At 41.1% G+C, this 14,370-nt stretch overlaps 1 protein-coding gene across 1 annotated transcript in view; it reads right to left on the bottom strand.

Annotated features, from left to right (window-relative positions):
* Nucleotides 1-9,611, bottom strand: part of deptor (DEP domain containing MTOR-interacting protein) — a 34,452-nt gene extending 24,841 nt beyond the window's left edge. Inside the window, exons 1-4 of the mRNA XM_083990577.1 lie at nucleotides 9,268-9,611; nucleotides 8,905-8,997; nucleotides 5,200-5,378; nucleotides 3,636-3,759 (exon numbers count right to left, since the gene is read on the bottom strand). Of these exons, the coding sequence (XP_083846703.1) occupies nucleotides 3,636-3,759; nucleotides 5,200-5,378; nucleotides 8,905-8,997; nucleotides 9,268-9,281 (410 nt within the window). The 5' untranslated portion in view covers nucleotides 9,282-9,611. The remainder of the gene's footprint in view (nucleotides 1-3,635; nucleotides 3,760-5,199; nucleotides 5,379-8,904; nucleotides 8,998-9,267) is intronic.
* Nucleotides 9,612-14,370: the final 4,759 nt, after the last annotated feature.

The raw sequence follows: 14,370 nt of genomic DNA, 5'->3' as shown, positions 1-14,370 counted from the left end.
GGTCAGAGCACTGGTTGAGGTCTCAGAGGGGAAAATGTTAAAAATGTATGAAAAACAATACTGTACCTAATTCAGAAGCCTTATTTAGAAAATTGAGACCAAACTGGTTGCTCTTTCCACATGACTGATGCCTTGGGGTGTTTATATATGCAAACACATTTTCCCACTTCACCAGGCCCTTTTCAGCTGCTTTGAGGAAACATCACAGCTAAATGACTCCCAGTGTTCATACCTCTGTTAGACAAACTACGCAGCATGCACGCACAGCTAACCCAACAACCTCTGAACCTTTTTTGACATGACCTTCTCATATCAAGCAGTTTCCATTAATACAGTCTTTTATCGCAGTTACAGTCTCCAAAGCTTCGTACCGCAAGTAACAACAAATAAATGATAACACTACTGTAAATATGAAGACATTCAGCACAGATTAGCATTGCGCTACTTCAAAAATGTTCAAATGCCTTTAAGTTTCCTTAGTTAAATAGCCTGTACGCTGGATGTCATGCTGTAATAACCAAATACATTCCACCAGTCACCAGTTACTCATGTGGAAATGTCAAGATCGGCTCTCAAGCATGAAGAGCAGCTGATGAAATTAGCCAGTTATTCTCATTAGTTTAAGTTTTAAGCAGCGACAGAAACATCCCTCCTAATGTGCACTATGTTTAGAAATGAAAGGCAGCGTTGCACTCTCTCTATTTCCCTAGAAACATTTTCCCTAGTGATGTGAAGTGTGGGACACTGGCAGTGAATGGGTGAATAGAGGCTGCGATTTCAAGGACTGTGGTGAGAGACAGATTGTTGTTTTCAACAAAGGTGTTTTCAAGCCTTGAACAGACCCATGGAATCAATAACAAGCAGCGCTGTCCCTTTCTCTCTCTCACACAGGCACTGAAGTACACGCTGATGCAGCAAATGTTGATGCACAAATACACAATGAAGACGTGTGAAATTGACAGGAGAGAGGGACCTGCTGAGATTGTGTTTGAACTTTTAAAGTCATTCAAAGAGTAGTGTGAAAAAAGCTTAAATATTGATGACAGTGAAGAAAATGTTCTGTGTGACTGAAGTAATGGAGGTAAACTCATGAAGCTATGGCTGATTTGGCACAACAATGTTTGGGAAAAAGGTTGGATTCCTAATTGTTCATCATAGATTTTACTTACGGGAAGTGGACAAGAAAAGTAAGTGGTACTGCTTAGGTGCCTTTCAACAAGGCACACGGGTCACAGCTGAACAGAAAAACAACTGTAGGTGTGAATGGTGGTCGAATGTGTGATAGACAATGTTGGCAGCTGGCTTCAATGAGTCCATTCATTCACTTTAATTTAAACATTTCATAAGGGCATGACTATACAATTCAACCACCAGTGCAGACACACACAAACAATGTATTTTTTGTACAATAGCTTTACTCTCCTTCCCTTTCACACATCCTGCCACCTCTTTGTCACATGAACAAACTGTATTTCTGGTGCCTTTCTTGACACACACAGCAGTGACATACTCTTGTAAACAGAGACCTATTTTCATGTCTTTTTCTTTGACACCCTCACACACACACTCGCACACAAACACACACACAAACGCACAGAGACAGACACACACACACAGCAGTTGCATAAGAGGAAGAAATAGTCCAAGGGGAGACATCTGTCGTCTTAGCTATCAAAGCTATGTGTTTATGTAATCACCATGGTGCAGCTCAGGACACACACACATACAGTACACACACAAAAACGCACACAAACACCCTCAAGCTTGCACTGGTGGTTGTATGCTCGTGAACTATAGTTGCCTAACAATTACTCTTAAAGCAGAAGTAGCAGTCCAGCAACATAAAAATAACCGACTCTTAGAGCAAAGTGCAAATATCATCCATCCAGGAAGGAAGGACTGCCGTGCGTGCTGCTTGCTGTCATAATTGTTCGACAATATTTGTTTCTTTGGTCAGAATCAACTAAACTTCTGCACAAAAAAATCAAATGACAACTGAATACAGATTTGAGTTGAGTTGAACTTACTATTATACACACTGCACCAACTGTGGCTACAGTGCAACATCAAGTTTTCCATTGAAAAAATAAACAGGTCGCGCCCATTGATCTTTCATGCTGTCGACTGTCGATTCAACATACACAAAGTCCAATAAACAAACCAGAGGGAGACGTCTCAAACAGCTATTGTGATGGAGGTTCCTAGGCAACATGGTCAGACAATGTTTTACAAACCTTTTAAATGATTGTCAACCATGTGGATTATTAAAAACAACCATTAGTAACTTTTGATTCACAGCCACAGTGGCGCACGTGCGTGTGTTCATGCATGTGTATGTTTGTGTGTATGTTTCAAAACTCTCTAATATACAGAAGCATCAGTGGGATTGTTTAAATAGTCAATTATAGTCTCTATTGGAAAAACAGCATCATGGGTACAAAGCTGATGACAAACAAAAACATTCCCATTAGTAGTGTCCTCTGCCCTCCTCTAAACTGTGAGTCATCTCTTGTCAAAATGCTTCCAACATCCTTACTTCCTGTTGACTTTTATCATGGTCAAAACCAGTTAAACTCAATACCATGCACTCCAAACTAAAAAATAAAAAAACAAAACAAAAGTATGGTAGCAGCCTACTATATCTGACTGTTTCAGCATGTGGGAGCCTGCGACTCTAACAAAAGACAACAAGGAGGAAGGCAGGAAGCACACAGATTGTAGTATGTGCCACAGCTTGCCAAGTGACCAAGAGGCTTCAAAAGTTTAGGCATCATCAGATAATGTGGTGATAGTTCACTGTTCATTGTGCCGGCAGGCTTCACAAGTCCCATGATTTAGGAGATAAGCCTTGTATCATGCAAACAATCAGCATTTATATCAGTGTATCACAGTAAAACCCCGAGGGAGGAGATGTTTTTCATAGCAGATGGCTATTTTAGGCTTGTATGCATTTCTCTGCTATCAGGTATGAAAAACATCATGCAACCTTTTTAACAAGTGAAGCAAACTGAAAAGCTACCAATGTCTTCATTATACCAGACAAAGTTATGCAATATTATTTTAGGGTATTTTAGCGTTTATGCTAAGCTGATGAGTCAATTAGGCTAACTGATCACTGGCTTCATAACAGCGCGTTAATCTTCTCATTTTTACTTGGCGAGATAACAAATAAGCACATTTCCCAAAATGTCAAACGCATGTGGCTTTACTGTAAATTGGTTAATTTTCTTTGCCATGTTGTGGTTTCTGTCGCTTGACAAGAGCTTTGTTTGTTGTTGCTAAGCTACAACTTTACTGTCAGAAATGGCAGGAGAATAGAAGTGATAGAAACAAGAATTAAACATTGGTGTTGATTTCCATTGCTGGAGAAAATTCATCCTGAGTAAAGGAATTGCTCAGCTGGCAACATTTCTTTTGGACTGGTCAGAGGGTTGATGCAAATGTTAGCCATCATGTAACAATAGCAAAAACAGTAGGTCCATTAAAACTACTTGCTGTTAAGTTGAAAGAGAAAATGAATGAAAAATGAATTCCTTTCATTCAGTTCTTCTTTCAGTCACACCATGAAAAGCAGGAATCAGTGGGTTTGCCTGTTTCGTTTGGTTTCAAGTGTGTGTTTGTGTGCGCACACGTACTTCTCATATATCCTCTGGCCCCTCATAAAGACCTTGGCTTCACTGTCCAATGGGAATGTGCCGTCGTCCTTACGGAAGCGGTAAAACAACTTTAAGTCTTTGAACTCCCGATGCTCGTCACACACTGAAAAAAAACACACAAACATACACAGTTTGTACATAGTCTGTTATAGTTTGGCTCATCTGATGAGCAGGTGATGAGCCTCATCACCTGCAGGAATTACATACTGTAAACTGCAGCTACAGTAACATATTATAGACAGACCAGGAAGAGTTTGTTATTGACAACTTGAAAACAAACTAACAGCAATGTAGAGAAATATGTCAACAAAGACAGACGCAATGGCAGAGGTACAGGCAGCCTAGTTAACGTTTCCTGTTAGACTATGATATTTTAGTATCATGACCAACACACAGACATTTAAACTATGTTCAGAGTTAATAACTGAGGTACCTGCGACAAATTAACATTAATGATACACTTAAATCCAGTTACTCTCAGCCACAGAGGTCATTTATTTTAGCTGATGGCCAGTGTGTACTGGGGGTGATTTATGATGGTAGAACCTAGTTGTGCAAGGATGAGTCCTTCAACTGGGAATCTTCTGGTTCCCTCGTCCCAAAGTCTGTTTACTCTAATTCTTTAAGCTTTCATGTCTCTTTAAAAAAGGACAGTTTTGCCAATGATACTTCAGTGGTGGCTTCAGTGGGATTATAAAACACCTGTGTAATCAGTTGGCTCATATCCTGATGAAGACTTGTTAAATCGAAACGCATTGATTATCTCTGAGAATTAAAGGATTTTTACATTACCCCAGAGTGCCTCGGACTTTTCAGTTTTGGACTGCCTTTTACTTTGAAACACTTATCATGCTGTTTTTTTACAATGTTGGGGACATTAATCATCATCACATCAAACACAAAAATCTACAAAAATGCCATCTACTGCCCAGTCCACTTTGACAGTCCTTTTACAGTCCATTTTTTTCTATAGCCGTCATAAAGTCTAAAGTTTGTCCCACATCTTATTTTCTGCAATAAGGCAAAGCCAATGTAACAGTTTTTCATTGAGGGAACTAGCACAATGCTCGGCCTACAAAAATACGTCATTAATGCAGCACTGTTATGTAGGACATGCAAAGGCATCTAAAAATCTTGAGAATCTTGATTATGTTTTTATTTAGCAGTCACTAGAATCCAAACATCATTAAATCATTCAGCTGGGGTAGGTTAATATTGAGTTGACTCTGTCTAAACATCAGCTTAAGAGAGAGAGGCAGCCAGCTCCAACTGTCTCCATCTTCAGAGTCTGGTCAAATGTGAAGTAGGCTGTAAGACTCTATGTTGGAGTCAAATTGACTGAGAGACAATGATGATCATCCATTAATTAATTACTGATCAGTCCCAGAAATTGTCAAGGTAGACAGACAGAAAGAGAGGAGGAGCAAGAGATGGAGAGAGATCCCTGCAACTATAGCAAATAGTAAACACAAGGAAAGTGCAAACAAAGACTAACCTCACACACTGACTGAACACACACACCCATAGCTGAGCCCAGCCTTACCGTGGTGAACAATGCTCTGGTCTAAAAGTTTCTGCATGATCTTGATGGCTGTTTCTCGATCTGAGGCCTCCTTGTGTTCGATAAGCCAGTCAATGAGCTCCTTGGCCACGAAGCAGTTTGGGTAAGTTCGCAGGTGGTGCCGCCGATCTTTGATCACCTTCCCCTCATGGAGCCTCAGCCTGGTGGCCAGCAAACAAACCAGAGAGGAGAGACAGATCACTTCCTGCACACAATTCCTTGAAAAGTAGATAAAAACCTTTATTGTGTTTCGATTGACACAGGTACTAGTAATGACACATATGATAACTGAACAGCAACAATAGTTATATCAGGCAGTAAGACCAAAAAACACATCAGGATAAATTTACATTAACATCCTTGATTTTAAACTACCTTTGGGGCTCATGGACAACTATTATTTTGCAGAAACATGTCTTAATTGTGCTAAATGCTAAAGACATTATTCTATATTTTTATTATGGTCAACAAATCCAATGGAAGGATAAAACTCAGAAATATATTTGTGTGTGTGTTTTTTTTTTTTTTTTTAATGCTTCCTCATTTCTCTGCCCAGTCTGTAGCCCTAACCCCAAGCTGTTACTGAAGACATAATATCTTTTCATCTCTGAAAATAGCCAGGACAGTAATTTCCTAACACAGTTGGGTGCTGTAGCCTTTAGCAAACGTCACCTGAGCAGGAGGAAACAGTGATCTTGTTGGGGACTACGGGGGCTATTTTCAGCTAGGAATAAATACACATTTGATTCTCTATAAGCTCTCAGCATGTCTCCTGTTGTTTTTTTATTTTAATAGTTTTGAAACAAAGGAGCTCTATGACAGGAACAGAGGAATAAGCTTTATCAGAGTTTAGCTACACAGGAAACACGTGGGAAACATTACCAGCCTTTCGCTTTACCATTAGCATTAACACATGGTGCTTTGTTTTGAGTAAAGAAATGGAGGCATGTGATGGACTGATGAGTAGACAACATCAGACATTAATGACTAAACTTAACTTTTACTAGTGAATTTTAAAAGACTGCTCCCATTCAATCACTCTTAAGAATTCATGCTAGAATCAATAATGGGTCTGGTGGTTGCTTACATTCCCTGTCTTAGTTAGCTATGTCTGTATGGCAAACAATCTTCTAGTAGATATCATGATTTACCTAAGAACAATCTGAACATTCATTCAAGGTTAGACAGACGGAAACAACCCTCGAGAGTCTGGATGAATGTGTGCTATTGCAACAACATCTGCAGGGATTTCTACTGAAACTACATTAAAAGATGATTTGATAAACCACTCCTGCTCCTATAGATGGTCTGGATGCTCCTTCACATCATCAAGGTGACCTCTCGCTGAACCTGAATATTGCGAAACAGCCCACCACAGCCTCAGCCAAGGTTCCTGCAGCCAGCTAGTTCCCCTCCATGCTGAGTCTGTGTGCAGCTGGCTAAGATCACTTTGGATTAGCAATGACAGTCCTAGTCCAAGCCTACCCACACACTGTTCTGCCAGGACTCGCGATGGGCAAACAACCTCAGCTGAACAAGTTACAGACTTGACTTCCAACCAGGTCTAACTTCATCCTCTGAAAATCTCAGTCTAATCTGCCCATAAATCACCTCAAATGGCGCTGGGGGGAACACCACGAATCCTACTGTTTCCTTACTGAAGGCTTAGTTGTCTGACTTGTGGTGTTGGTTATTCGCTTAATGTTTCATGAACTTGATCTGGATCAAACCATGACAGACAGGATCATTCCTGATTCTCCGAGTCGAAGCCTCACTCTCTCTCTCAGTCTGACGCACTAGTCTATTCACAACTACGAAATGGTCACAAGACTTACAACACCAGCTGTATGTGTCTGTGTGTGTATCATGGCAGCTGTCTGTCTGCTCCTCTGCCTCGTGCCTGAAGCAGATCTGCTCGATGATACTGAGCGCTCAACGTGATGGGACACGAAGCTTTTCTTTTTTTTTTTTAAAGACAGAGCACCGTTATCAGTACCAGGAACTGTGTCAGTCCTGTTTCCATGAACTGGACTCGTGATAAAATAATCAAACAAAGGTGTGGACGAGGTACACTCCTTACTTTTTACACCAGCTGTGTTTCGTATCAGGTAATTTGTGTTGTTATTAAACATTACAAAATGAAACCAACTGTGATTTTCTCACTCATTCATTTCATGGTTTGGTCTGAACTGTCAATTTAGGACAAAGCTAAATACTGACAGAGAGAACATCAATTAATTCTAGTTAAGCATGACAACAGGCATTTGATAATACTGTAGCAACACACACACAGTTGATGCTAACTGGTATGTCATTGCAGCTTCTTAGGTATTGATAGAAATTTGACAGATCATCAGAAATCAATAGGCGTCATTCTCTAGAGCCCAAAAAAGGTCTGCACCATGTTTCATGACAATCTATCAAATAGTTGTTGACACATTTGCTTCCAGACCAAAGTGATGGACAAGTGGTCTCAACCTGCTGCTAACGTGGCTAAAAAAAAGCTCTCAGGCTGAGTGCTGAGTCTGTGGAGGAGGCAGAGAGACAGAGAGCGAGTCTTGTATGTCAAAACTCTTGAGTCCCTTCCCCCAGAACAGCAACAACGTCTCAGTGGACTGTGGGATGCTCACCCCGACCAACCCTTCGTTCACTGACACCAGCCACACAGCCAGCTGGCAGCCTCAGTATACAGCTGTGCCAGGGACACTGACACACACACACACACACACACACAATGAAAAACAAGGAAACACACACTAAGCAAGCAAGAGGACCCTGAGGAGTATGTCCAGACACAAACGATCAATCTCTGGAGGTGATGACTTGGTGTTACTTTTTATGGTTCAGAACAGGACAATGTTACAGCATGTACTAATTCACACCCAGCTGGAAAAACACAATTCAGTAGCGTATTTCTCTCATAGATGAGTGGGGGGGCTGAAATTCCAGGCATTGGTGCCGTGCTTTACCTACTGAGCCTCTATTCATGGCTGGGGGAGCGTGAGCCAGCGAACACCACTGGGGTTACAGGGGGTGTTCTTTACATACGGTCAAAGAGTACAGTATGTCAACAACACTGCCAGGGTTAGTGGTTCAATTTCCTGATAGGGCAAATGGGCATGGCATGGCAATGACATTGGGTTAGTAGGTTCATCATTGCCCCAGTGCAGCTCAAAGGGCACTGTAACACTGGAGGAACACAGATCAGTCACGTGATCAGCAGCTGAGCCAAGGCGGACCCTGCAGAGAGCAGGATCCACCATATAATGTGCATGTTGTAGCTATAGGAGGAGCAGCAGCAGCAGTGTGCACGGGGTGTGTTGTGCATGTGTGGGTGCCTTTGTTTAGCTGTACATGCTGCAGCGGACCTGAAAACTGTCTATAGAGCATGAGGGGGAGCTAATGATTAACCTGCTGTCAAACAACCAACAACACACACTTGTCTCATTCAAACGTGTCATGCCCTGTCATGTTCCTGTTCATCCCGATCCGGTGCAAACTAAACAACGATTCATTTTGATCCAACATTTACTAATAATCAGGTGGTCTATGCAAATCGGGTAGTGAGTGCGCAAGATGATCCTGACATGAATACACAACAGCTTCCCGTCAAAAGGACCGTGTGACCTCCAGCACCACCCGAGTGTCAGCCAGCGGGGATCCGCGGTAGAGACCCGGCCGACCTACCTCAGCTGCTCCCCGGTGACGAGCACCTCGGCCAGCCGCTCCAGCTCTGCAGCCTTCTTCTGCATGGTGTTCCCGATGCCGTCCATCTCTCTGCTAAAACAAGAGGCACACACCCGGGGTGGTGTTGTTTGTTACCGAGCAGCCACACACACACACACACACACATAGAGATGCATTACTCAAAAAGAAATACTCATGCATGCTCCATTCAATTATTGCAAAGGGGTGCAGACTAAATGCACAAACACAGTGAAGGGGGACGAATGGGTTGAAAAACAAAGGCACACATGCATCCACGCGGTGATGATTTCACAGATAAACAATGCAGACTTCAGGTTTTTGTTGTTTGTTTTTTCTACTTACCCTTCCAGCACCATTGGGAGAGGAAATGTGATTTTATCAGTTATCCCTTTAAATACATGAAGACAATTATTCCATTTCAGGAAACATATGCAACAATGCAGAGTGAAGTCACAGCCCCAGCAGCTCCATCAGCAGCAGCAGTTGTCCACTTTTACTTCCTCGAAAATCTCCACCGGCTTAAAAATAAATGTCTGCACACGATTAAATGCACTGTGTTTATCTGCTCTGTAGATGCAGCGTTTGCTGAAAAGCGCACAACTGCCCTCCACAGTGAATCTGTGTGTGTGTGTGTGTCCGTGTGCGCGCTCGCTCGCTGGGTTTGTTTGTCACTGACACACCACACGGGATGAATGCACGTTTTTCTCCACGGCGCAGCCAGGCCCCATCCACAGAGCCCCCGCATTGGGAGGTCTCGCTCTTCGTCACTGGGGGAGTTAACCGGAGGGGCGGAGTTACAGAGGCATGTGGGTGCGCTTGATTCATACATTGTCGGATACAGGAGAGCATTACTTACAGTATATGGATGAGGTAGGTAGGGCGTGGAATCCGTGGATTAACATTATTATGCGTTTTATGGTGCAAAATAAAAAAAATGAAATTTTTATTGCAATAAGTGACCAGTGTGTTTAATATTAGAGATATATATTAACAGGAATGTAATTAGTTTAATAAAAACCAAAAAGCCCTGATTTTCCTTTTTTTTTGTTAACAATAGTTGTTGACCTTTTATTTAAAATGAGAGCACTCTGCTTGTGATCTGGTGGTTGGGTCTGATGATCATTTTTATCTTTTTCTGACTGCTCAAAAATGTGAACACAACCATTTACTTTACACCGTTTAGACCAGATTAATTTTGAACCTTTAATCACAGATTCCCAGTATCACAGTGAGTCAGCATCAGCAAAATGAAAATGTTTTCCTTCTGATATCAATGAGACTCTACCTGCTTCAATGTTATCTCCACCTGCAATGCAAATATAGTGTCTGATATACCCATTAATTAAATGAAGGTGGGAATGAAAGGATGGCTTTAAAAAACAGTGTCTTACTTTACTGTATTGCAAAACAATATCCAGTAAACAAGAAAAAAAAATGTGTATGCAACATCCTGTATCATAATAAGTCCCTTATAGTCCAACCACAGACCTATTGTGTACCACAACTGCACTCATATCTTGACCCAGATTTTGACAGTTGAATACAACTGTCATTTTCATTTCAAGGTATGATTGATATCTGATCCAAAAATAGAAAATGCTTTGCACATCAATTACATATTGTAATGGACTCACTTCTGTATCTGATGAGAAGATAAAACTAGCGCTTCCACCCAGGACAGATGAAGTCATCTCATTTTTCATTGGCTACTTTGGTATGTATGTGTATGTGTCTGTGAGCATCTGTTGTATTGTGCACACTTTCTAATTTAGTAAATATGGAGGACATTTCACTGATCACTTTGTTTTTTGTTTTTAGTCCATGCTAACACTTTGGCAATTATTTTTGCCTTAATTACTCATAAACATGTTAATACAATAGTCGGTTGATTTGTTTTGACACCACAGACTATCTGTAGCAGTCTCTAAATAACCAGTACATGGATATTAAGGACGGATGATGACACCTGCTGGTTAAGAGGCGGTATTGTGGGTAACTGTTGTTTGTCTGTTTTTTTCCATGTAGCCTACTGTCTAATGTGAAAGGGAAATGTTGTTGAGTGCCACATGGCCTGACCAGTAATTGGTGTAAGACATACAACTGAGCATCTTCTGTATATTACATGATGAGAAAACACTGTATCAAACAGCTGGCAACCAATTTTCATAAACTTTTGTTTGACCAAGACATAGAGTGACCAGTATTTTCACCTCTTGTCCCACATCACGCATATTGAGACGATGTCCTGCGTATTGATTAGCTCTAGTTTTCAAAAGACACCACTGCAAGACTGACGTTTTATAAAATCTCTCTCTAACAGCTGTGAAGAAAAGCTGAAGGTTTTTGTTCCGAGTTGCGTGAGCCCGTCATTGTTGGGGGAGAAAGGTGATGACAATTCTGGGGGCCCAGTAAGGCCCACAAACCCCCCAGTAGCCTAATCTTTATATAACCCTGACTAATACTCATACTAATGCTGCATCAGCATCAAAACAAGGCCATAAAACATGTAATATTCATGAAAAAAGTTGTATTTTCCAAGCAATAACCCCCTGTCTTCTTTTTCTACTCAAAATCTGGGACATCGTCTCAATATGCATAACGTGGGAAAAGGGATGAAAGTGCTGTGCAGTCCCACACGTCACCTTAGGAATGAGAGGGATTTGAACTCCCAGCCACTCAATCCAAACTCAACAGCTCTACCTACTGACCTATCCGGCCACATGGGGTGGATGGGGTGGAGCTCCACCGTACTATTATCTATGTGTCGCTTTGCCTTGCTTCAGTCATGTAAGTGAAGCTTTCTGCTACAGTAAATACTTTTCACGTCTATTTATCATTACAAAGCAAGTTCTTCTTCTGCAGATCTCATGACTCTGGCCAATATAGGTTTATAAGTATCTATAAGTATTATCTAAGTATTATGAGGAAGTGCGATGTAAGATAATGGGATAGTGGAGCTACAAGGTTGACATTGACTTTGGACTGGAAGGCTGTGGGTTCAAATCCCACTGATGACTGGTGCAGTGCAGTGGGGGAAAAAGAAGAAGAAGAAGAAGACTTTCCTTATTGCAGCCACCCAGCTTCCCTTGGAGAGCACTGAGGTCGTGTGGCCTTGGGCTCTGCCACGCGCTGTAATTACACAGACATAACACAGTAATTACACAGGAATTGCCTAAAACATGATTCAACATGATAAATAAACTGATAATAATACCAAATCCTCCCATATAATACGGGATTGTCTCCTGTATTGAAAAATAAAGGGCACTGTCCCTTATTCATTCAATACAGGATACTCACCCTACTTTAATGCTACATATGCTACATATGCCTGGTATGACACTAGAAACAAGAAAAACAAACGTTTCATGAGACAAAGTGGAGAAGTGTTAAATCAGAATGATAGGCAAGTTATGTCACTGCAATCATTACCCTGGTTGAAAAAAAAGAAAGATAATATGAAAAAAGTGGTGATGAAAAGTCAGGGGGCAGGGGCCCACTTCAGTATGTTTTTCTTGGGGCCCAGAATTCCTAGCAACGGCCCTGGTGAGTGACATCATCATGTCAATCAATCAGCACACACAGTTGAAGAGCAGGTAAGCCTGTCACTTCCACTGTGCCTCCTTGCTGTTTTTGTAAACCAGACAAATCTTAAGTGACAGAGGCTACGACGAAGTGGAACAGACAGTACAGCTACATCGAAGAATGGGAAGAGAGTTAGCTGGGTGAAACCGGAGGAAGCATAACTCACATAGAGCACTGTCTTCTCTGCCAGACTGCTTTTGAATAAAGAACTCCAGACCCTCATAATTTTGCCACAGGGCTGACGCTCCAAGGCACTGACTTCTGCGCGAAGACAATATACACATAACTTTATGTGATTACAGTTAGGGATGTTTCAGTTGTAAGCCTACGTTTCCTATATTTAAACTAAATCATTCAGTAAGCAGGTAAAATCACCATGGCAACTTCTGACAAGTGTTTTCAATCAGATTATTATTAGGAACAGCGAGGATGTTTGTGTTGTTTATCAGCTACTTTAATGTAGAAGTCCAACATACACACAACACCACTGTCCTCAGCTACATAATAGAAGCAAACACACACACACATACACAAATACAGACAGGGCCGTTGCATAGGGGTGAACCTTTGTCAACCTGGTCTGGCCGGTTTGAGACAAAAGAGTAGCCACCACAGACAGGTAGGCAACAAGAAACAAGTCTTTACTGGAAAAAGTTATTGATTAAATAATATGGGATGTCCAATACCAGCAGGCTGCAGAGGGCAGCTCCAACAGGCCAGGCAGCTGCTCCACAACCCTGCAACCAGGGGCGTCACCAGACCCCTTTTACTGGGGCATGAGCCCCAGTATAAATGAGCTGTGCCCCAGTATAAATGTCATATAGGCGGTAGGCTACTTTAACGCTAAAAGAATAAGCAAAGTCAGTTCAGACTGAGTAGTGCACCAGTAGAGTTCAATGGTTGACACCGCCCCAGCCTGCAATACAAAGCAGTGCAAACAGGAGAGAGAAAATCACACACACACACACGCACACACCCTAGGAGAGACACTGTACACAGGACTAAATGCTACAGTAAGTGCTTATGTGAGGAATGTAACAAAGTTTTGTACAAACAAGTAGAATTTTTTTATATTTTGATATATTTTGTCAGATGTCATGCCACCTTGGTGATTAGACAAAGCAACAGCTCCACCTTGTGGACTAACTTGTATATTGCTTGAGTTACTGTTTGTTGGACACCAGTGTTTGATGTTTTATAATAAAATAAAAAATACTTCGTACAGCTCAGTTCTCAGACAATCTTTTTAAAAATGTTAGGCAAAAAAAAAAAAAATCATATACATATTATATAATTTAACATGTCTGTTGGAGGTTGCTGACTGAACCCAGTGGAGCGATTGGTGTACAATCATCATGTGTGGTTTTGTGATGAATGAACCTAAAACCTCAGCAGTAATAAAGAATTTAAAAAATCCATGTATACATCTCTGCTACAGTACACTATCTGACTATATGATGTAACCCACTTTTATCTCCTCTGCTGGTTTGATTGTGTACAGAAGCCCTCAGTACTGTCTTACGGTGTTCATGCAAGATGTCAAGAATCTTTTCTTCTTGTTCAAAATGAGAATATGGGTGTTTGTTTTTGTTTTGTTTTAATCCTTCTACTACCTCTACTTTGCACTATAGGCTATATCACAGTATTTCAATACTATTTTTTCAATACTATAAGAGATTTTTCTTAAAATAAAACAAAGCCATGATACGCTGGTGAATAAGAAAAATAATTTAAAAACTAAACAATTAATCACTGACTTGGGTAACATGATTTTGACATTTTATAGAAATCGCTTGGGGAAAACAACTAACAGATCAGTCAATACCCACAAATCCTAAATTTGGACCAATGCCTGTGAGA

Source organism: Trachurus trachurus (assembly GCF_905171665.1).
Source record: "Trachurus trachurus genome assembly, chromosome: 16".
Classification (NCBI taxonomy): domain Eukaryota; kingdom Metazoa; phylum Chordata; class Actinopteri; order Carangiformes; family Carangidae; genus Trachurus; species Trachurus trachurus.
This window is presented reverse-complemented; position numbering and strand designations above follow the sequence as displayed.